Source organism: Cryptotermes secundus, unplaced genomic scaffold (genome assembly GCF_002891405.2).
Source record: "Cryptotermes secundus unplaced genomic scaffold, Csec_1.0 scaffold284, whole genome shotgun sequence".
NCBI classification, from domain to species: Eukaryota; Metazoa; Arthropoda; class Insecta; order Blattodea; family Kalotermitidae; genus Cryptotermes; species Cryptotermes secundus.
The window spans coordinates 763,371-788,276 of NW_019719361.1; the positions used below are offsets into that span (position 1 = coordinate 763,371).

The 24,906-nt window shown below is 42.1% G+C and overlaps 1 protein-coding gene across 2 annotated transcripts in view; it reads left to right on the plus strand.

Annotated features, from left to right (window-relative positions):
• The window catches only part of LOC111864640 (carbonic anhydrase-related protein 10), a 346,880-nt gene that overhangs the window by 237,918 nt on the left and 84,056 nt on the right, over positions 1 to 24,906 (plus strand). For both annotated transcript variants that reach the window (XM_023852036.2, XM_023852029.2), the window contains one exon: positions 2,613 to 2,708. In XM_023852036.2, the coding sequence (XP_023707804.1) occupies positions 2,613 to 2,708 (96 nt within the window). The remainder of the gene's footprint in view (positions 1 to 2,612; positions 2,709 to 24,906) is intronic.

Consider the following 24,906-nt stretch of genomic DNA (forward strand, 5'->3'; position numbering starts at 1 on the left):
TTCATGAGCATGCTGGACCATTGATAAGCATGGCGTCTCTCCTTTCTACAGAAATGAGGATGGAGCGTAGTCTGGGGCGGCTTCTGACAGCTACTATGCCTTCCATGATCTCCAATCCTCGTGAAATTTAAAATGAATTGCCTCTTCGACAACATCTCCCCAGTAGACGAGCGGTACACATCCCATTAAATCTGAATATTTCTTGTCTAAGTAAATATTGTGACATGACCCCTGAAATCAGAAACAGTGAAGCCAAAGTAGACATTAATTGTTAGGCAACGGCTCAGTAAACGGGTTCCCTTGGCAACAAATACGGAAGCAATAACTGAGACTATATAACGAGGATCCCAGAGGCCAAGCATGCGACCGTTTAAGTAACTACGTTGCCGTTGTAGCAGGAAGTACTACAAATAGTTCATAGTCTTCTCTACTGAGTCTGGACTGAGGCCCTGCATATATATTTATATATATTTATTTACATGTTTAACATGTAAAATGTAAATGTCCCTTACATTATTACAAACGACATACTACTGCGGACAATGAATTACTCCTACAACAGATAGATCCGTCCTCTCACTTGAGAGGGCGCCCCAGAATAGCAAGACTAAAACTGTCAAAGAGTAATAAATATCTGGTCATAAGCCCCAGATTGGGCTCAACACCAAGACTGACCGACTGACTGTATGACTGACCATCAGTCACAATGTGACTTTGACTTGACTAAGCGAGAGTTGAGGGTTGGCAGTCGATAGTTGAGCTCTGCAAATGAGACTGAGAAGAGAAAACGATATAGTTGAATTGACAGTGGGCAAGAGTACTGCATGGGCGGGTGTGACAAGAGGACTTGAGAGCGGAAGCCTGTAGAATCTCCAATGTTAGAAGCCGTTGCCCAGAAACGGCTGATTAAGACTCAACAGGCTGCAAAAGGCTTAACGTGTGTTGTGGTGATTTCTAAAGTATGAAGATTAGCAGTAGCACTGTAATTACTTGTAGTTCCGAGTGGTGTTAATAAATCCTTATCCAATATGCAACCCGTCTAAAGTCACACACACATGAATTCTGACAATATCAACTGATCAGGAAGACCCTTCGATCATGGACTCAGATATTCAGTAAATGTTCAAAGGTGTATATGTATTTTATACACAGATTTACAAGTAATAAAGTCGAAAGGAAGCCATATTTGTTTTCACCGCTTGGGGTTATCCAAGATTGTAAATTTACGTAGGTTTACATGCCATGTCGCTGTTAATTAGAAGATAATGAAGGGCCATGTTGGACAACTTGGCCTACTGAATAACATGATGCCTACAATTTCTATTATAATACCCTGGTAATGCTTTTACATAGTACAGAATATCGGGGAATATTATTTTGCAGATCATCAGAATTAAAATGCCACTCGATGTTTCTCAGTTATCTCGTTTATATTCTTCACATTGCTTTTAATTTCCTACTTTTATAACATTTTTCTTGTTTGAGATTTTATTGAAGAAAATTAACACAATTACTTATGGTTTTTATAGTCTTTTTAATATTGTCACGTGTAGGATGGTGCGCGTGACGAAATGATGGGTTCTATTTCTCATGATTGGATTTATTAGCACCTTGGTTACAACCTTTTTTAATGACACTTAAATTCGTCTATATTACGTTGAGTTTGACATACAGCTAGAGCGAGAAACACAGAATTTAACGACAAACCTAACAAAGGACAGACTTCTGTAAGGCCTAAATGAAATGAAAGGTTAACAGTAAGTTAAATTTTGCCAAGAAAGAAAATCATTGCCATATGGATTGGATTTAACTGACTCGAATAGTGTCGAATGGTGGACTTGTGTATTATTAACAGGAATTAATGTTTAATATTATTATATGATTATTATTTGGCCGGAATAGTTCAATCACAATTCGACTGACTACGGGTTGAACTACTGGGATCGATTCCCAGCAAGGCCAATATATTGTTCTCTAATTCACAGTGTCCGCACGTGCTTTAAGGCCCTCTCATCTCCTAGTCAATTCGTATTGTTGGGTTTTCCCTGGGAGTTCAGGGGGCGGGTTGTAAAACTGACCAATCAACAACGTCAAATGTCCAGGTTCAGAAAGGTGGAGCTATACCTCCACTGCCCAAACGTCTTCATGACTTGATGCTAAATTAATTAAGCACAGGCAAAGCTTTAACCTTACTATTATGATGATCCTTATTATTTTTTCCCCCTTGGCACTACAGCCCCAGTGGGCCTAGGCCTGCCTTCGTGAACTTTGATTATTATTATTATTATTATTATCCAAGGACTCTGTTTTGTGCTTGAACTCTGTCTCTCTCTCTCTCTCTTTACATAAAGCAGCTTTGCACAACTAAGGTAGGCCGCACACCAGCATGCGTCAAGACACGATGTCTGCGACATGACGCAAAGAATGGAGCACAGTTGAAACGAATTAGATTATGAAAACTGCCGCATACCGGTCTGAGTCATGATGCTGATGAATCACGAATGAAGCAAGAGAGCGTTTTTGTCTCATGTCTTGATGCTTGCCTTGACGCAGTTGGTGTGCGGCTGGCCTAAGAGCCCACGGACTGTGACGTAATTTTGTATCTGTTGCAGATTCAGCTTTACGGGTTTAATGCGGAGCTCTACCACAACATGTCGGAAGCGCAGCACAAGTCTCAAGGCATCGTTGGGATCTCTCTCATGGTCCAGGTAACGAACAGCAGCTCATAGGCCACTTATGCATTAACAGGACTAAAGGTGAATCACACAACGCAGACACACACAGATAAAACCAAACCAAACGAAGGCAGATTTGACAATTTAATAATAAACAGAAGTAGAACCAAACCAGGAACACCGGAAGGTAGCGGGTTCAAGTCCTGATGATGTGTATTCTTTCATTTTACCTAATTATGGCCGCGACATAGCTCAAGCGGTTAGTCGCTGGCTTTCCACTGGCCCGGGTTCGATCCCGGGTCTGATCAAGTGGGATTTGTGGTGGACAAAGTGGCGCTGGGGAAGGTTTTCTCCGAGTACTTCGGTTTCCCCTGCCAATCTTCATTCCACCAATTGCTCCACAATCACCCTCAACTATCATCTGGGGCTGGTACAATAGGCCAGAAGTGGCCGCAGTACAAGGGACTTAGTCCCACTCCACTAGCAATAAAAAATTTCCTAAACCTTCCAGCCGCACTATGGCCCTGGCGTCAACTCAGCCTCTAACAGAAATGAGTACCAGGAATCTTCCTGAGGGTAAAGAACGGCCGGTACGTAAGGATGACATCCTCACCGCCATCTGTGAACAGATTGTCTAAAAAATGTGGGAACCTCAACATCTCACAAGCCTATGGACCTCCACGGTCGGTTACAGGGAGAGCTTTACCTTAGAACCGAAAGGGAAATGATCGGTCAGTAAAGATACTGCATCTCCTCGCTGTTTCAAGTGATTAACAAAATATACACGTATATTCGACATTCTATTGGCCATGTTGAATACATGATGCTAGCCAAATTGTAGTTCGATGCGCGCGAGAATAAAGGAGCTTAAATTTTGGGCTCAAAATGTTTAATAATAGCAACCACAAAGCTCACGAATGGCTTTTAGCCTCCTTTGGCATTGGTGTTATATCGACTGGATGGTGATTACGTTTTTAAATTCTTCTATCAGTCGAACCACAAATAATTCAATGTTGCGGTAAGCGCGTTCATGTCGTACTGAAACGCATTTGGACTACAGGCTGACCCAGATTCAGGTATAGGGCCTACAATCTATATCGAGAAAATCATATATGATTCCCTGGCCAAATAAATTTGCTAATTTATGAAACTGGATTTAACTAGAAAGCTGTTATTTATCTATCCAGGAGTATTTTTTTGAACTAAAGTGATTTTTGCCGGTCACGGTAGCCGAGCGGTCTAAGGCATGTACTGTCTTCGCTCGCTTCGAAACCGGGATCGTGGGTTCGAATCCCACTCAGGGCATGGATGTTTAGTTTGTGTGTGTGCGTTTTTCTGTGTTTGTGTACAGGTAGAGGCCTTGCGACGAGCTGATCACCCGCCCAAGGAGTCCTACCGAATGTGTAAGATCTAGAAAAACCGAAGTGAACGGCGAAGTTCATGGAGGTAGGCCTAGGCCCACTGGAGCTGTAGCGACAAGGGAAAAAAAGTGATTTTCATAAATCAAATAAAGCGAAGTCAGTTTATCCAGTAACAATAATTACATTACAGACAAACGAAAGAAAAAGATAACAACCTCAAGGCCAGTTTAGGTAACAGCACAATGGAGAAAGTACTTTTCTACCTCAAACAACAAAGTATGGCATGAGGTTAAGAACAACAAACAAAACAAACTCTGTGGTTTTAGTCCGTAAGCGAACTATACCGACCGAACGACCGCCGCTTGTCGGTGAAGTTAGTGCCAACTTTTGCGGATAGAGGTTGTCGCGTGGTCAGCGCAACGGATCCCCACGGCCGTTAGTCTCGGTTTTCTGTTGTTCTAAGAAGAACAGGGGAAACAAAATCAGTAACCAGAAGGGTAGTTATGAATAGGGATACTAGGCATGACGGTGAGAGCAATTAATTATATCTTAATTTATTTTTAAGTGTTAATTCAATAGGACAAATACATAAATACATATTTTAGTATGTAGACCCACTGATGAACGACTGGCAGATAAGTTAAATATACAAGAACAGCAGCTGAGTAACGGCTTCTAAAAGCCGCCTTCATAGTCTAGGGGTAACGTTCCCACCTCATGACTCAAAGTACGCGGTGGAGGTCGTCGAAATTTTAAGGGAGGAAAAATTCAGGGAACAAGTTCTCCGGGAAGGACTTTAAGCCGTGGATCCCGTGTCGTAGATTTACGGCACGTAAAAGATCCTCATGTCTCTAAGAGACCTCTGAGCAAAATTAGGCAAGTTTCCCGCCCAAGTAGTTTCCAATGCCTCTGGTAGATGGGGGAAGTATTGGGTACCGAGAGCCGACCTTGTTGGCTGAACGGGGCTGATAGCACGCACCAGTACCGGTNGTGTTTTCTGTGTGGTGCGTGCCGAGATGTTATAAGCTGGACAAACCGGAAGCTGCATTTAGTCACACTACGGATGTTAGGGTGCGATGACCGCCAGCTCGTAGATGAAGCATGCTTAAGTAAAGACATAGAGACAGGCCAATAGAAACAATGTTTCCAATAAACTTTCATGTTATTCATACCGAGCTATAAACAATTGTTTCATGTTCTCTTCTTAATATTACACTCGACCATATTGTCGAAAAGAAACTGAAAATATCAGAGATATATGTTTCAGTGGCGATATATCACAGCATCAATTCCTTAAGACCGATGGGTCCATGTCACGTTCTCAGTATCCAACTGATCGTAAAGAATAATATAAAAAAAAGCATACGTCATTAAGATCGACTGGACTGTTCTTAGTTCAGATAGATGGTCATCAAGCCACGGGTTATACCGCAGTTTCGGGAGTAACAAAACTTTCCCTTCTCTCCAGTCATTAGACAGGATATCCCACGGGAGTAATCAATCGGTTCCGAAGTGTCGTGAGGTCCACACAAAGATAGCAGATAAGAAACTCGGAAATATCGTTGTATTGCTAAACTAGATTGATGGATCTGAAGTTAAAAGTTTAAACACAAAAGCTTTTTACAATTACAGCACGGTTTCGTAAAAGACAGTGATACGTGCATAAGTAACAACATAACAAAAATCTCGCTGGCTCGCGTGTAAAGTTGTCCTTGTGCTTAATTAATTAAGCACTGCTCCATGAAAGCGTATGGGGGGACCTCGGCACTAACTGGAGGTGAAGGGTGAGCTTCACGCTCCAGACGCTTTACCACTGGTAATTATTGAATAAGAGATTGCGTGGACCTCAGAGCCCCTCTGGACGACGTGGAGAAAGTTCTTGCCCCTACCGGGACTCGAACTACGACTATATTTGTCGTCCAGCCCGTAGCCAGTCGCTATACCATCTACGCTATCCCGGCTCGCAGACTCCCGTGTAGTCGTCATAAATTCGACTATTAATTAACTTCATAGCATGCCAGTAGAGGGCCGACCTCGCTGGCAGAAAGGGGAGATAGCGGGCACCAGTATCGGTATGGTATGGAGACAGTAGAAATTAAAAGGGGGAAGTACAATAGACTATTAGTCGCGGTGCATGGGGAAACCCACTGAATAACTGAACTTCATAGCATCACCATAGAAACCACAGTGAGCTGGAAAGTTCCAACGTGCTCACTCTTACAGGGAGGTCCTGGAAGCGATAAATCACGTCAGATCACACCACGCGGATACTTCATTACCCAAAACATGACTAATGTGTCTCCCCGGACTTCAGGTTTTAAACCACTCAAGACACGGGGCCCCATCTCTGTTATTTTCTCGTGAGACGCTGGGGTAAAAATGAAAACTAGTTAAATTAAATTGTAATTTATTAATATTGCTACAATTCCTTTACCTGTAATAAGGATATTAAATATTACCGAAATATTTTACATTATAAATCCTAAAGATTGAGGAGAGGGGGCTTTCTTAATTCTAAAATGAAGCTTTGGGTTCTTTAAAGGCTGTAAATTAGTCTTACTAAATTATCGATATGATTTTCCTACATGGGTTTACTCTGAATTACACAGTTTCGTTAAATAAAACATGAACAAAATATGAAGCCGAAAATTCATTACCCTGTTCACAAGAGCCCTCCACCCGCCCCTATCTTGATCCAGATAAATCCAACCCATACCATCCCAACCTATCTCTCTAAGATCCATTTTAATACCCATCTACGTCTTGGTCTTCCCAGTGGTCTCTTTCCTTCTGGCTTTCCCACATATATCCTATATGCTTCCTCTTCTCCCCCATTCGTGCTACATGCCCTGCCCACCTCATTCTCCTTGACTTCATCATTCTAATTATACTTGGAGAAGAGTACAAGTTATGAAGCTCCTCATTATGCAGTTTTCTCCAACCTCCTGTCAGCTTCATCTCTCTTCGGTCCAAATATTCTCCTCAGGACCCTGTTCTCAAACACCCTCAGTCTGTGTTCCTCCCTTAATTTCAGAGACCAGGTTTTACACCATTGCACAACCACAGGCAAAGTTATAGTTTTGTATATTCTAATCTTTATGTTTTTGGACAGCAGACAAGAAGACAAAAGTTCTGGACTGAATGGTAGCAAGCGTTACTCGAGTTCAGTCTCTTCTTAATTTCCTCCTGAATCAGGTTTTGATTTGTTATAGTTGTTCCCAAATATCTGAACTGCGCCACATTTTCAAAACATCTGTTGCCTATCTTTATGTCACGATTTCGCCCTGCATTTTGGTGACGAGACAGCAACATTCAATGGATTTTTTCCTCATTTATTATAATTTATTATTCGCTTAATATGAAACATTTAATTTGGGTTATAAATAGCTTTCATTGTACGGGGATGTTGTAATGCGGACTGCACAAGACACCTGTGGGATGCACAAAAATAGCTCACAGAAGCAGACCGCTGTGGAAAAACTGGTATGAAGCTTTATTATATTAGACACCACATGAAGAATAATGAACTTAATATTAAAAATGAGCCACATAAAGGCAATAAAGAAAATCTGGGACGAGGGCGCACACCGTGAGAAGAGCTATTGCATAAAGCGCTACATGTAGAGAACAAATAACAATTTCAAGATTAAACACAGAGCAGGCCCACGAGAGATTACAGAAATGTTAACATAATTAGACTGAAGAATATGAGTCATATTAATTATTTTTTTTCACGAAAAGCATTAGAATTTTATACAACGAATTTCATTTATATAATATTTTCGCGTATCGAGGGGTTTGCGTGACTAATAATAATAATAATGGGTTTTGCATTTGATGACTGGTTTATATTGCTAGTTCCACTGCGTTTTAATTTATAATAAAAGTTTAATATATCTATCTATATTAAGGGATAGTCTCGTGGAATAAAAAGTTGCTAAAATTTGATTTGATATAGTTCTTGTCTCCTTTATTTTAATTCAAATTAACACAAATTATTAATTAGTTCACCTCGGTGTCTCTTATTCAATACTCCAAGCAGATATCAAACAAGTACCCGGATGATGATGATAATAATAATAATAATAATAATAATAACAAAACTCCGTGGCCTTTAGTCCGCAGGAGAACTATACCGACCGAGCGACCGCCGCTTGTCGCCGAAGTTACTGCCAACTTTTGCGGATAGAGAGTGTCGCGTGGTCAGCGCAACGGATCCTCAAGGCCGTTAATCTTGGTTTTCTAGACCGGAGCCGCTATTTACTTGCAATAGCTCCTCAGTTATCCTCACGAAGCTAAGTGGACCCCGTTCCAGACCCACTACTTCTCAGAAAATTGTGGTAACGCCGGGAATCGAACCCGGGACCTCTGGATCTGTAGCCAGGAATTCTGACAACTAGAACACAGATGCGGTCAATAATAATAATAATTTGCTAAACGTTTATTCAATAATTTCGTCAGTTGATTACATGTAGTCTGATGTGTCTTTAGTCCTCAGACAATGAACGTAATATTTAACACTTCCAGGCTCTCTCTCTCTAACTTTCATAAGCAGCAAAAAAGACTCATGTGAAAATTATAATGAAAATCATTACGGAAAATTTTATTGCACGCTGAAATCCGTTACAGTAACCACAAGACACAGAAGTAAATGTTGCCCGTGCATCTGTTTATAGGTACCCAGTTGGGTCATGATGGTGTCTGTGCTCTCTCCTTTCCTCAGACTATCTCTCTCTCTCTGCGCATGCGCCTCCTTTGATCGTGTTAGCGAAAATGACGATAGGAGATTACTCATGCATGCGCCGAACGAAAATCTAATGGAATTCAACCTCTCACTTCTGACCTCCGCAACTGAACGCCTGTTTCTCTGTCTGCCTGATCACTCTTCCCCACTTACACCTCTTCTGGTGTCATACAACCCCATTCCGTCTCTCTTTACTGCAATTCTCCATATACAGGGCGTTACAAATTATTATTTCTTCTGTATATTAATATTTATATTTTCTATTATTCTTTTTCAATGGCACTTCAAGCCCATTCAGGGCCCAGGCCATTTATTGAATCCGTAATTATTTTTCACAGATGGCAGGACACCTTGGATGAGTGATCAGCTGGTCGCAAGACCTCTACCTAAATACATCACAACATAAACACGGAATAAACGCACAGAGACAATCATGCTTTAAGTGGAATTCGAAAACACGATCCCAGAGTTCGAGCGAGCGAAGACAGTGCATGCCTTAGACCGCTCGGCTACCGTGACCGGTAGTGTATAAGAATAATATATAAGAATTCAGTTCGTACCTCACAGGAAACAGATCCGAACCCACGATCCCGGTTTCCAAGCGAGCGAAGACAGTACATGCCTTAGACCGCTCGGCTACTGTGACCGCCATTTTATTGTGAATTATCTGGCTGTAATAATGTGTTGAATGATTTTAATAGCCTGCTTTACTTCAATGTAGCTGTCTTTCAAATTATTTATACAACGCGTCTGTTATAACTGCAATTGGAAGTCTCCGTTTCGGTATGATACAATTCTAAAATTCACTGTAACCGAGTCCACTGCATACTTATCGTAATCAGTTTATAAGAAGTAACCGACAGCATGGTATATATGTTTCTTGAAATGTTCACAGTTACTCAGCTGATCAGGAACATATCGCCCTTTATGTAAGTAGGAGGATTATCACTGTGCAAAAATAACCTAAATTGTGACCCCACCCAACCACTCAAATCCGTCCACAATTTCGAATATTACTTTTCTAAAATATATTTTAATATTATCCTTCCATATACAACTACGTCACCAAAGAGATAAAAAAGTGAAGTGTCCCTTATGCTTAACTAATGAAGCACTACGCTATGAGGGTGCATGGTGGAGTGGATGTATAAACCCACATTTACCTCACCTCGGCACTAATTGGAAGTGAGTGGAGAGCTTGACGTCCGGGCCGCGTTACCCCCGGTAAACATTGCATAAGAGGCTGGGTGGGCCCAAGGTTCAGTATGGACAGACGTTTCCAACAACAATACTTCATTAACAAACTGCTAATTTCGTTAGTAAACGATCTAGATATGTAACTATTCAGCTAAGTTAGTTAGTTAGTCAGCGTCTATGGTCTAGTGGTCAGGGTTCCTGGCTACATATCCAGAGGTCCCGGGTCCGATTCCCGGCGCTATCAGATTTTCTGAGAAGTGGTGGGTCTGGAACAGGGTCCACTCAGCCTCGTGATGGATATCTTAGGAGCTATTTCAATCAAATAGCGGCTCCGGTCTAGAAAACCGAGATTAACGGCCGTGGGTATCCGTGGCGCTGACCAGGCGACACCCTCTATCCACTAAAGTTGACACTAACTTCACCGACAAGCGGCGGTCGCTCGGTCGGTATAGTTCACTTGCGGACTAAAGCCACAGTGTATTTTGTTTTCTTTTTCTGTCAGTTATTTTAATATTTAATTAATTTGTTATAGAGCTATTTAGGTATATATTTAAGTATGTATATAATTAGCAAGTCAGCCAATTATCTGAACAGATCATTAGTTGATCACTAGCTTATCCAATTCTCTCTGCAGTCAAGGACACTTATCCTGAAGCCTGAGTTACACAACGATGAATATTAAAATAATTACGAACTAAGGGATGTGCAAGGGAAAGATCATGCGACTATATTAAAGCTCCTTTCCAGAGAGATTGTGGAATACTATAAGAAACGTCTATCAGGCTGGTCCTACTGGACAGTGAGCGTAACCTGGCACCTTCCGTATATGCAGAAAGAGTAGTAATTAATTACGTTATTTTTCTTTTCCTTGGCACTACAGCCCCAGTGGGCCTAGGCCTACCTCCATGAACTTCTCCGTTCACTTCGGTTTTTCTAGATCTTACACATACGGTAGTACTCCTTGGGCGGGTGATCAGCTCGTTGCAAGGCCTCTACCTGTACACAAACACAGAAAATCGCACACAGACAAACTAAACATCCATGCCCTGAGTGGGATTCAAACCCACGATTCCGGCTTCCGAGCGAGCGAAGACAGTACATGCCTTAGACCGCTCGGCTACCGTGACCGGCAGTGTATAAGAATAATATATAAGAATTCAGTTCGTACCTCACAGGAAACAGATCCGAACCCACGATCCCGGTTTCCGAGCGAGCGAAGACAGTACATGCCTTAGACCGCTCGGCTACCGTAACCGGCTAATTTCGTTATTAAAATTTCATATTTTTACTATCTCTTTAACGCCGTGTCTTCAACTGCTGGCGTTATTAGCATCGAATACAGAATGACTGCGCAGGTCAGAGTAGCCGGACGGTCTAAGGCATGAACTGTATTCGTTCGCTCGAACGCTGCGATCTTGGGTTCGAATCACATTTAAGGCGTGGATGTTTGGTGTGTGTGTTGTCCTGTGTTTAGGTAGAGGCCTTGCGACGAGCTGTCTAACTTTTCTTACTTACTTACTCATGGAGCTGAGCCCTTCTGGAGGAGCCGCCAATTCTGCAGCTACTCAAGAATTTCCCAGCATTTTATGGATGGTTCATTACCGTGTTCACAAGAGCCCTTCACTGGTCCCTATCCTGAGCCAGATCTATCGAATCCATAGCATCGCATCCTATCTCTCTAAGATCCATTCTAATATTGTCCACCCACCTCAGCACTGGTCTTCCCCGTAGTCTCTTTCCTTCTGGCTTTCCCACCAATATCCTGTATTCCTCGTCTTTTCCCATTCGTGCTACATGCCCTGTCCATCTCATCCTCCTTGACTTGATCATTCTAATTATACTTGGAGAAGAGTACAAGTTATGAAGCTCCTCATTATGCAGTTTTCTCCAACCTCCTGTCACTTCATCCCTCTTCGGTCCAAATATTCTCGTCAACACCCTGAATATAATAATTCCTTGTAAAATGTAAAATTTATAAAATTTCATTTTTCGCGTCTTCCTATGTAATCATGTCAATTCCTTTCTCTCTTTTCTTNGAAAGAGTTTTGATTTATTTTGGGGACAATATTCCACGACATTCCTATAAGGGATAGTAAAACGCGTGAGAGAGACTCGAACCCGGACTATATAAACAAGAAACATGGAATGAAAAACCAAGCTGAATGCTGTTTTTGTATACCTTTACTTTTTATGAAAAAATGTACGTGGGTTGGTGGTGTAGGAAGAGCAATTAGCAGTCTGATTTCCCACGCACAAAACCAAACGCGAGACTGGACGCTGTGGGTTGGAACGCAGCCTGCGAAGTGTGCATCCCGCACGACAGCCGGCCAGTTCCCACAAGACTGTTGTAACTGGCTCCTCAACATGAAACAATATTTGCTGTAACATTAGTTACCGGTAACCTAATTGTTTGTAAACAGCCGCTTGAAAATAAACAAATCAGTGTGCTCAAATTGAATTATATTTTAAATATACAAACCACATAATTATAACAAACAACAACAGCTAGCTTAGTCGCCTGATGCAGTTCGGCTATCGCCTGGGACCTTAATGCTGTTGTAATATCATGAAGGCAGACCAGTGGTTTACCCAGTAAATAACATTATTTCCCCCTCTCGGGGATTCCCCGTGTAACTGAAATCAGCTGTAATAATTACCTAATTTACGGGCCTCTACAATCAAGACCCTTTAAAGCCCTCTGGTTACTATATCGTCACCTGAAAGAGTGACTGTAGAGGGGTTTGGATTGGTAATTGGGTGTATTGTTACAGACTGTAAGCACAAGTAACTACAGAGCTACCGATAATTCACACGTTCTACAACAATTCAGTACAGCACGTACTTGAGTCGTCTGTATCTTCACCAGTCGTTGACTAGTTGCAGCTTCCAACGATGTACGTTCGCCTTTTTCATTAAGTAAATATCTTCCTTACACTTCATATAATATTGCCTTCACTGGAAGGCACAGATATAGCCAGCTTCCGGTACGTCGAATATATTTCTAATTAAACCATGTAGAAAGAAAATCTGTCATAACGATAATAGACACCTGTCACAACGCTGCAGGTGTAAATCGAAAGCCTACCCTAAACTTGACCTACAGGCCTAGTACGTGTAGCAGTAACAACTTCCCTATATAAAAAATTCCGTGGTTTTAGTCCGCAAGCAAACTATACCGCCGCTTGTCGACGAAGTTAGTGCCAACTTTAGCGGATAGAGGGTGTCGCTTGGTCAGCGCAACGAATCCCCAAGGCCGTTAATTTCGGTTTTCTAGACGGGAGTCGCTATTTCTTTGAAATAGCTCCTCAATTATCCAAACGGGGCTAAGTGGACCCTGTTCCAGACCTACTACTTCTCAGAAAACCTGGTAGTGCCGGAATTCGAACCCGGGACCTCTGGATCTGTAGCTAGGAAATATAACCACTAGACCACAGAAGCGGTTCCTATAATCCGAATGTGGTAATTCTAATTTTTAAATAAAAATTTACTGAACAAAACTGACGAATGCTATTTTAAATGTGATGTTTAGAGTGATTAGAAAAGAACTGTGTAGGTTAGGAAAGTAACACACATGGTCCCAAGAATAAATACATATTTTAGTCATAATATTTGGTTTTGCAAATTCCTAGAACAGGAGGCCACGTGCTATATATGCTTAGAGAAAGAATTTGTGAAAATTTGACATGTACACTTTAAAAGTGGTTCAGTACAGATTCCAAAGAACGACGAATCTTCCTTCTGCAAGGCAGGGACGTTTCTGGAGGACTGAATAATCATGTAATTCTCTGGGACGGCAGCATCTTGGAATTAGGTACTAATTAATTAATTCATTAGTTATCCATTCATCTAGAACAGCTTCGACTATATATACAGCTCACTCACAACATTATCACTCATGGAGCTGAGCCCTTCTTGAAGAGCCGACAATTCTGCAGCTACTCAAGAACTTCTCAGCATTTTATGGAACCCGAAGTTTCATTACCGTCTTCACAAGAGCCCTCCACTTCCCTCTATCCTGAGACACATCAGTCCAATCCATAATATCCCATCCTATCTCTCTAACATCCATTTTAATACTGTCCACCGACCTACTTCCTTGTCTTTCTAGTTGTCTCTTTCCGTTCGACTTTCCCATTAATATCTTATATTATTCACATTCATAATTAAGTTTATCAACAATTATTTTTAGATATTTGCAAAAATTCGTTAGATGGATGTCTTTTTTCCATTGACACTACAGCCAGAATTTGGGCCTTGGCCTACCTCCATGAAACTCTCCGTTTCACTTCGGTTTACTAGATCTTAGACATCCGATAGGACTCCCTTGGCGGGTGATCAGCTTATCACAAGGCCTCTACCTGTACACAAACATAGCAAACACAGAAACACACGCAAATAAACGCCGAACGTCCATGCCTTGAGTGGGGTTCGAACACAACCATCCCGGTTTCAGGACGAAGACAGTGCATGCCCTAAACCACTCTGCTACCGTGACGTACAGATGGATAATTAGCCCTTAGTAATGTCTGTACCAACACGGAGCAACACATACAACAATGCAGGGATAATTTTATGCTCGCAATGTTTTTCGAACCCTAGCCCTCCCATAATTATACGCCTTGGATCGTGCGTCCAGTGAGTCATCACTTGACTTTCGGTACACCCTATTGTAAGATACAGAATTAACTAGCGGTGTGTCCACGTTCTTAATTAACAGCAAACTGAGACTCCATGCAATGGAACCGCGTCTGTTTCCAGGATCAACCATGGAGACACGGACGAGGTCCCGGTGAATGAGGAGGCCACAATTACTAACATTCCTCCCATGCCTCTCCCACACTACTGGCACTGCGACGAGACGCGAGTATGCCTAGAGAAACGGATTAAGAGCTAAGCTTTAGCTGCGCGGCTTACAAATAAACTGTGCCAATTACACGACCACTAGTCCCTTCATCACTCAAGCATTGTTTTCTACCGATATATTGATTTCAGTAAAACATGGCTTTCTCGCATTCTGTCCAGGGAAGTTCTAAGAAGCGGGAACAAAGAGTTTGTATACCACCCCTCTAAAAGCTTCCCCTCACACGCAAATACAAATTCTCTTAACTCCCTGGCCTGTAGTTCGCAGGCGAACTATACCGGTCGAGCGTCCGCCGCTTGTCGGCGAAGTTAATGACAATTTTTGTGGATAGAGGGTGTCACGTGGTCACCGCAACGGATCCCCACGGCCGTTAATTTCGGTTTTCTAGACCGGAGCCGCAATTTCCTTGAAATAGCTCCTCAATTATCCTCACGAGGCTGAGTGGACTCCGTCCCAGACCCACTACTTCACAGAAAATGTGGTAGCGCCGGGAATCTGAAAGGGATGAGCTGATCACCCGTCCAAGGAGTCATCACTTACTGATGGAGCTGAGCCCTTTTTGAGGAGAAGCCAAATCTGCAGCTATTCAAGAATTTTCCAGTATTTTATGGAACCCGAAGGTCATTGCCGTGTTCACAAGAGCCCTCCAGGGGTCCCCATCTTGAGCCAGATGAATCCGATCCATACTATCTCATCCTATCTCTCTGACGTCCATTTTAATACGGTCCACCCACCTACGTCTTTGTCTTCCCAGTGGTGTCCTTCCTTCTGGCTTTCCAACCAATATCCTATAAGCATTTATCCTCTACCCCATTCGTGCTACATGCCCTGCCCACCTCACCCTCCTTGACTTGATCATTCTAATTATACTTGGAGAAGAGTACAAGTTATGAAGCTCCTCATCATACAGTTTTCTCCAGCCTCTCGTCACTTCATCCCTCTTCCGTCCAAATATTCTCCTCAACACCCTGTTCTCAAACACCCTCAGTCTATTTCCTCCCTTAATGTCAGAGACAAAGTCTCACACCCATACAGAACCACAGGTAAAATTATAGTTCTGTATATTCTAATTTTTATGTTTTTGAACAGCAGACGAGAAGACAAAAGGTTCTGGACTGAATGGTATACCGTCTGTAAAAATGATCAAAGAAACTGAGAAATGAGCCCAATGTTCCAAAGCGGGAGCGATAGGACGAAAAAGAAAAGAAACTTTTTCTTCAACGTAATTCTTTCTGCTATTTCTTTCTTTCATAACCTCGAGTGTCACTCACTCTGAACATCCGCCATTATTAAAATGCCCAGAAGAAAGAGTTCTAACGTCTTTATAACACAATTCATCTTCAAAAAACAGAATATTTTAACAAAGTGGAAAAGAAATTAAAAATAAACATAATTTGCTTGCATTTCCTTAAATATTAAAGAAACTAAAACATTATAAGTCTCACACCAACGTTTTTTTTTAATGTTTTACTGACTGTTAGTCTCACATGCCCCACATTAAAGTGGTTTCATTTATATCAAGACACACGCCTGAACACAGAAACATCTGTCCCAGTTCTCACATTACGTAACAAGACGTCAACTACACCACAACATATAACCATAGTTATAATATCAAATAAATACAGCACAACGTTGAATATTACAACATACAATCACATAATACCACAACACCAACCGTACCGAGAAGGAAATGTACAAGTACACTTCATATGCAGTTTAGAAAGACCTCAAAAGCCAACCTGGCGCAGCCTGCAATAAAAACAACTGTTGTTCATGCTTTTAGTATTACATGAACATTACAGTGCTTTCATATTGTCACGTGTATGGCTGACTAAAGACAGGTATTTATTAACTGCAGTGAAGTATTACACTCTTGCTGCTTTACACAATTTACAAGGGCAAATCGAAAAGTCTTTGCCTTTATTTTTTTTAGCCACAATAATACACATACAGGGAAATCAAAATACAAGTAGTGTTCTTAGTACTTTTGACATAGTCACTAGCTCGGTTCAGGCATTTGCCCCATCGCACCACTAGTTTGGAGATACCGCTGTTGTAGAATTTGGCCGGTTGAGCGTGGAACCATCGCTGGACAACGGTTTTGGGTGTCGTCTTCGGAAATGGACTTCTGGCCTGCCAGGAACTTCTTCAGTGGATCTTTCTCGAGATGAAACGTGGATATTGCATTTCACTGCAGAATCCAAGCAGCAGAGCATGGTGTGGAAACATCCAGGTTTTCCGCAGAACGCCATCCGTCAGGAAGATGATGGTCACGTACTTCTGGGATCGCCGAGGACCACTCCTGCTGGATTTCATGCCGCGAGGTGCCACCATCAACGCGGACAGCTACTGTGGCACACTCGCACGTCTGCGAGCTGCCATAAGCAAAAAGCCTCCGGGGATTATCGTGGATGATGCGGTTCTCCTCCATGACAACGCCAGGCCTCATGAGGCAAACAGGACCTCCGACCGGCTGCAGTCATACGGATGGGAGACTATGGAGCATGCACCGTATAGTCCAGCCCTCGCCCCCAGTGATTACCTCGTGTTCGGTCCATTGAAGAAGTCCCTGGCAGGCCATAGGTTCATTTCCGACGACGACCCGAAAATCGATGTCCAGCAGTGGACGCTCAACCGGCCGAATTCTACAACAGCGGCATCTCCAAACTAGCGGCGCGATGGGACAAATGCCTGAACCGGACTGGTGATAAGTGGTACTTAAGGTACTTAAAACACTGCCTGTATTTTGATTTCCCTACGTGTATTATTGTGGCTGAAAAGAAAATAGCGACGAAGACTTTTCGATTTGCCCTCATACAATCACTCCACACTAATCTCTTCAGTGTATCCGCACTAGTCTTCACGAATTTATAACACTGGCACACTAAGAGTCTCAATGAATCACACACTCCAAATATTACACACAAATGAAATTTTCTAATTATACGGTAAGCCTTCATAGACCGATTTCTAATTCTTCTTCAACTACGAACTTCCCGTGGCTATCTCCTTGCTTGTTCGCGTGCTTCTGCGCTGTTACTCACTCCTAACTGTCTTGAAAGAATTTTCCCTTACTTACATAGCCGCGGAACGGACATGAATCTACAGAAAACACAATATTCACAATAGAGCTATACACAGATGACCACAATCCTGGTACTTCCTGCTAAAATCTTAATATATTGTCGGAGACCGATCTGAAGACATTTTCTCGCCGGATCAGAGCCACTAACACACATTTACCTTATCAGCCCCCCCCCGCTCCATGAACACTGGAGCATCACGGAATTTCCTGTCGTCCCACTCCTTCATTCCCGCTGTATCCCATCGCTTTCCTTAGAACCTCATTTTCACGTATCGTCTTTGGACGCGAGTCAGTATTTCACACTATGTAAATTAATACACGTATTTCCGGGCACAAATGATTGTGTACCCGAAAGCAACAAATAATAATTTTCGATTCGATTCAATTATTATTCATTTACTTAAAAATTCAACAGCCCAAAGACCAATTACAGATACATAAATAACTTCTAACAGATATGAGTAAGAGGAATCTTCCTGAGGGTAAAGGGCGGCCAGCCGGCGCGTAAGGCTGACAACCTTACCGCTATCTCTCCTCTCTGGTGCAAGGCCTCATACGTCTGGCGTTTCAATAATTGCATATTTTCTTAGCTCTCGCAGATGGTATGTGCTGTGTTTGATTTAAGCACCCCATCTTGAAGCTGGTATAGGCGTCCGGAGATAGGGACTAACTCTATCTATTGGGCCCCACTGTGGAGGTTTTACCTGAAGACGGAGACAGAATCCAGTCTACGAAACGTTGTGTTTTGAAATATAAACAGGACGATGTTTTTAGATAAAGACAGGACCATAGATAACGTCCAAAAACTCATTTTTTTACCGCCATCTGTGAGCCGACAGCCTAAAGAAAATGTGGGAGCCTCGACGTCTCACAACCTTATGGGCCTTCACGGCCTGTTACAGGAAGACTTTACCTTTTTTTACATTTCTGTTGACCTCATCGGTATGCAGGATGTGTGACATAATTACAATTCTTGAAGATAAAGATATTCAATTGGGAATTACGACAAATTTACATACCTGTAATAAAATTTCGTGAAAATAATAGCATACAGTTCTTTTAAACATATTTTTAACACACAGCTTAATAACTACAACAAACGAGACGGTTGGTTGCGCGCGCAGGAAAATGTATCCATCAGATCCAGTCGGCCTCAGTGAGGCGAGGTGCTTTCCTGTGAGCTGTCGCGTGCTAGTTTGAAGGGAAGCGGAAATACCGTCACAACAAAACAACAACGAGAGAGAGAGAGCGTGTTGTTTGCATATTCGCGGACAATTCTCTCACGCGGCCTGTGATGTTGTTAGTTCACACATCACCCCCCCCCCTCATAACCTGTAACTAGAAATCCATGTTACATACAAACCCTTCATAATACATTCTACCGCAATGGGTTTCGATTTCCGGAAATGAGGGTGAACAGAAAACATGGAACAGTTTCGATCAGCTGTTCTGTTGCCGGATACGTCCTTTAAAATATCACGTGACCTTCAGAAGATCTATGGAAATGTTCAATTCGAAAACAACATAGGAGGGAGACATTTATTTTTCGATAAATAGGCATGTTCAACTACAGACACATAGATTGAAATTAACAGGAAGGGGGGGGGCACATTTTTGAAAAAATTTTGCGATTTTGTTGGTATCGCAGATTATACAGTGTTGAATGGTAAGATTATTGTTGAACTATGAATTGAAGAGAATGTGGAGCTAAGCGGTCGTGGCCTACTCAAGTATTATACTAATTTTTGTTTAAATGGATTGAGGAAAAGATAAAAAAGATATATCCCATTCTGGATAGTTGGCATTAAGGGTAAGATTTGAACCGAACAATTCCTACATAGTATTCCGGACAGTTGTTGCTATAGCAACATGCTGCTTCATTATTACCGTAACTGTTAAACAGCTAAGGCTATATATATATAAATAAAATGAAATGTTTGCAGGTATAGATACAGTTCTATAGCTAGCTGCTCACGTTGGTTCCTCGCACACGAATTTTATACCCTGAAGATGGAGGCGATAAATTCCTCTGAAACGTTGGCTCACACAAGAGCTACATAGGAGCACATCCAAGAAGACGGCATTCTTCAAATCGGTCAATGTTTTTTTTTTAGAAAAATAATTGTTATTTATTGTTAAAATTATGCAAAACCCCAAAAACAGTATATTCTGTGGAGAAAACTGCAGAGTCACTTAATGTTATATGAAACGCTAGTGACCATAGTGATTTCAGTGGCTGGAGAAAAAATAAAAATATCTGTTCAAATTATATCTGCAAACAACTGTCTTTGGCAGCAAAACTGCCATGTAAGTTTCTTCGAACCGGTAACTTACCTCCCAAAGTGTGTGGAGACGTTTTCCTATACCCTGCATTATCCTGTAGGTAAGGTCTAATTTTCCGTGCTGAAATGACCTTAGTTATTCTAAATATTATATAGATCAATAAAATATAACGAATAATTTTAAATTACATGTATTTGTATATACTTAACATACAAGTGACTGCCTCTGTGGTCTAGTGGTCAGATTTCTGGCTACAGATCCAGAGGTCCCGGTTCAATTTCCGGGACTACCAGATTTTCTGAGAAGTTGTGGGTCTGGAACGGGGTCCACTCAATTTCGTGAGAATAATTGATGAGCTATTTCAAGGAAATAGGGGCTCCGGTCTGGAAAATTAAGATTAATGGCCATGGGGATTCGTTGCGCTGATTACGAGACACCCTCAATCCGAAAAAGTTGGCAGTACCTTCGCCGACAAGCGGCGGTCGCTCGGTCGGTATAGTTCGCTTGCGGACTACAGATCACGGAGTTCTTTTTAAATACAAATGTGAACTTGATATTAATTATCACAATGGACTAGGATGAACAATTTACAATGAAAATATATGCAAAGAAGCGGCATAAAATACAACTTGTCGTCGACGCTGAGAACTGTCAACGATCCTGTGCCTGCAATGAGTTGAGCCGAGTTGAGATTGTTTCTGTAAATATCGTCTTTCAGGTAAAGTAAGCGGCAAATCTATCACTGTAACAGGCCACGGCGGCTCATAAGGTTGTAATACGCCGAGGCTCCCACGTGTTCTAGACAATCGGCTCACAGATGGCGGCAAGGTTGTCAGTCTTACACACCGGCCGCCCTTTACCCCCAGGAATATTCTTGGTACTCATTTCTGTTAGAGGCTGAGTCGACCCCAGGATTAAATCAATTAAAAAATCCAATGAAAACCTCGGGAATCAAACCCGCGGCCTTCTGGCATATAGCAGAGTGCCCCCAACTAACTACGCTACCGCGTGCTGCTATCCTCCTTCAGGTACGCTCACTAGATATAACCAAGGGTTGAAATAAGTTGGCCAAGGCAGATTAAAATTTAGCGTCTCTTCAGATTGAACCAGTATATCAAATAGTATTCAAGGTATCAGGCCTTCCTTGGAGAGCTGTTGGGCTGACTGAAACGAATCTCGCGAAATCACCGTCCCAACAAACTTCATAAGCGGTGTCTCCTTACTGCATAATGGTAACTATATATACAAGTTGCTTTATCTTTAATTAACTGCGAAACTCGGCCGCGCTGTAAGGAATTAACTATTTATGGTTCATTATTCTTTTATAGGAGTCGGTTGATAACTCCTCTTAAAACAGGCCTTAACACTAAATAACTTGGAATTTCACCCACACTGTGTGTATGCGAGTTCGGCTATCACAGAGAACAACAAACTTCTCCCCAACAAAACAATCCATCTCACACTTGCAAAGTTGAAACGGTGTGTTTTCTTCGCGGTATGAACTAATTTTTTCTTTAGTGATATTTAGACAAGGTTGGAGAAAACTGCATAATGAGGAGCTTCATAACTCGTACTCTTCTCCAAGTATAATTAGAATAATCAAGTCAAGGAAGATGAGGTGAGCAGGGCATGCAGCAGGAATGTAGGACAAGAGGAATGCATGTATGATATTGGTGGGAAAGCCAGAAAGAAAGAGACCACTGGGAAGACCAATGTGTACGTGGGTGAACAATATTAAAATGGATATTAGAGATAAACTCTGTCAGATTCACTACAGCTATTTAATCACCTGAAACCAGGCTAATTCGGCGGGAGATAACAAGAAAATATACAATGAAAAGTCCAGAAATCCTGTAATTCTGAGTGTTACCATCGTTAGAACAATTCAGATCTTCTACTGTGCTCTATAGTTAAATAAGTAAGAGGCCGTGGAGGTGCATAGGGTTGTGAGACGTCGAGGCACTCTGTTTTCTAGAAAATCGGTTCATATATGGCGGTGAGGTTGTCAGCCCTACTCGCCGGCCGCCCCCCAGGAAGATTCCTGGTACTCATTTCTGTTAGAGGCTGAGTCGACCCCAGCGCCATAGTGCGGCTGGAAGGATTAGGTCGATTGAAAATATCCAATGACCTCAGACGTTCTATAAAGAACAATTTTAAATATTTCACGCCCCTAATCTCAAAATGCCGGTCACGGTAGCCGAACGGTCTAAGGCATGTACTGTCTTCGCTCGCTTGGAAACTGGAATCGTGGGTTCGGATCTGTTTCCTGTGAGGTACGAACTGAATTCTTATATATTATTCTTATACACTGCCGGTCACGGTAGCCGAACGGTCTAAGGCATATACTGTCTTCGCTCGCTTGGAAACTGGGATCGTGGGTTCGGATCTGTTTCCTGTGAGGTACGAACTGAATTCTTATATATTATTCTTATACACTGCCGGTCACGGTAGCCGAACGGTCTAAGGCATATACTGTCTTCGCTCGCTTGGAAACTGGGATCGTGGGTTCGGATCTGTTTCCTGTGAGGTACGAACTGAATTCTTATATATTATTCTTATACACTGCCGGTCACGGTAGCCGAACGGTCTAAGGCATATACTGTCTTCGCTCGCTTGGAAACTGGGATCGTGGGTTCGGATCTGTTTCCTGTGAGGTACGAACTGAATTCTTATATATTATTCTTATACACTGCCGGTCACGGTAGCCGAACCGTCTAAGGCATGTACTGTCTTCGCTCGCTTGGAAACCGGGATCGTGGATTCGAATCCCACTTAGGGCATGGATGTTTACTTTGTGTGTGTGCGCGTTTCTCTGTGTTTGTGTACAGGTAGAGGCCTGGGACGAGCTGATCACCCGCCCAAGGAGTCCTACCGAATGTGTAAGATCTAGAAAAACCGAAGTGAACGGAGAAGTTCATGGAGGTAGGCCTAGGTCCTCGGGGGCTGCAGTGCCAAGGAAAAAAAATCTCAAAATTTCATTCCAAAAATGTTACAAACTGTCAAGTTCTACAAATATAATAAATATGTTAACCAAAATAAGGCACACAATGTGTGTAAACCACATATTTTCATTATTTGCAATAATTAAATTAGGGTTCAAAGTTGCAGTATGCTAACTGGCAATTTTATTTGCCCTCGTCTATACAGTTATGTTGTCTTGTGTCACTCGTTTAGATATATGGACTACGCCGCGTGGCATTCCTTTGTCTTTTGGGGGGGGGGGTTGCCTTTTTTATTATTATTACGGAGCAGGACAGAGTGCATGACACGCCCTGTTAATTAGCATATTGCAAACTAACCCTTCGTCCTCACCCACTCTCTGAAACTTCTAGAAACGTAGTGCGGTGTATATCTCCACTTTTTGTTTACCTTTTCACCCTTTTTGAGCTGTTCAACTTCAAGATACTGTCAGCCTTGGGGGAGGGGGAAGAAACAAACGACTGTAAGGAAATGGGGTGGTTCTGAATCAGCGCATTCTTAAAATCATTTTCACGAATATTGTTCACTAAATTTTGTTGTATGAAGAACAGTTCTTGGGGGGACAGCCTACACGAAAATCCGGAAATATTTAGGCGAATGGAGCTCCTGTTATTCGAGATATATCGAAGCAGTTATTGAACGAATCTGCATAAATTACGAGGTTCAGTCTCGTCAGTGTTTCCTCGCGTTCATTCTACGAAATCCTCCCCAGGAAAAGAAAATACACAACTTAACCTCTACACAGAATGATGTATAATCTACAATTCTGTCTTCTGGGGTATACTGCTATGTAGTTCGTTGAAATTCAACTGACGTTTCGGAGGAACACAGCCAAAACTGTATTTACTCTACTTGCTTCACGCTGGTATCTTTCTTGGTACATTCTTCGGCCCTGCATATTGAGGTGAAATGTTCTTCCGAAACGTCTATTTAAATTCAATGGACTACACTTTTTACATAAAATTATGTTGTTTCCCAATTTGTCTCCCGTCTGTGTCACAGTATGACCGCCTCTGTGATCTAGAGGTCAGAGTCTGTGGCTACAAATCCAGGGTCCTGGTTCGATTCCCGGAGATACGAGAGTAGTGGGTCTGGATCTGAGTCCACTCAGCCTCGTGAGGATAACTGAGGAGCTATTTTAAGGAAATAACGGCTCCGGTCTACAAAACCGAGATTAATCTTCGGGGGGGGGGATCCGTTACGCTGACCAAGCGACACCCTCTATCCGCTAAAGTTTGCACTAACTTCGCCGACAAGCGGCGGTCGCTCGGTCGGTATAGTTCGCTTGCGGACTAAAGCCACGGAGATGTTTTTATGTCACAGTTCCTAAAGACTTGTGTTTCAATCGTTCAGTCTCCATACATTTGAAGCCTTACGTGTTTCTTCAAAAGTCACTTTCGATCGGACAGGAAGCTAGGGAGACTAAGGTACACACACGAATACAGCATTTTCATGAGATGAACAGAGCAAGCAAAAATGATTTCATCATTCTTCGTATGATAATGAAAAAAAAAATTTACGATTATGTACATCTTCCTCTAAATTCCTTCGTTAACACTGCCTGTTCCCTTTCTGTAAACCATCTCGAAATATTCTGCCTATATCCGAGGAACTCCCTACCACAATTCAGGAATAACTGAAAACAATTACAGTAACTCGAAAGAAATTAAAACTGACTCATTTCTAACCCTTACTCATCTTTCAGTACCTAATACTCA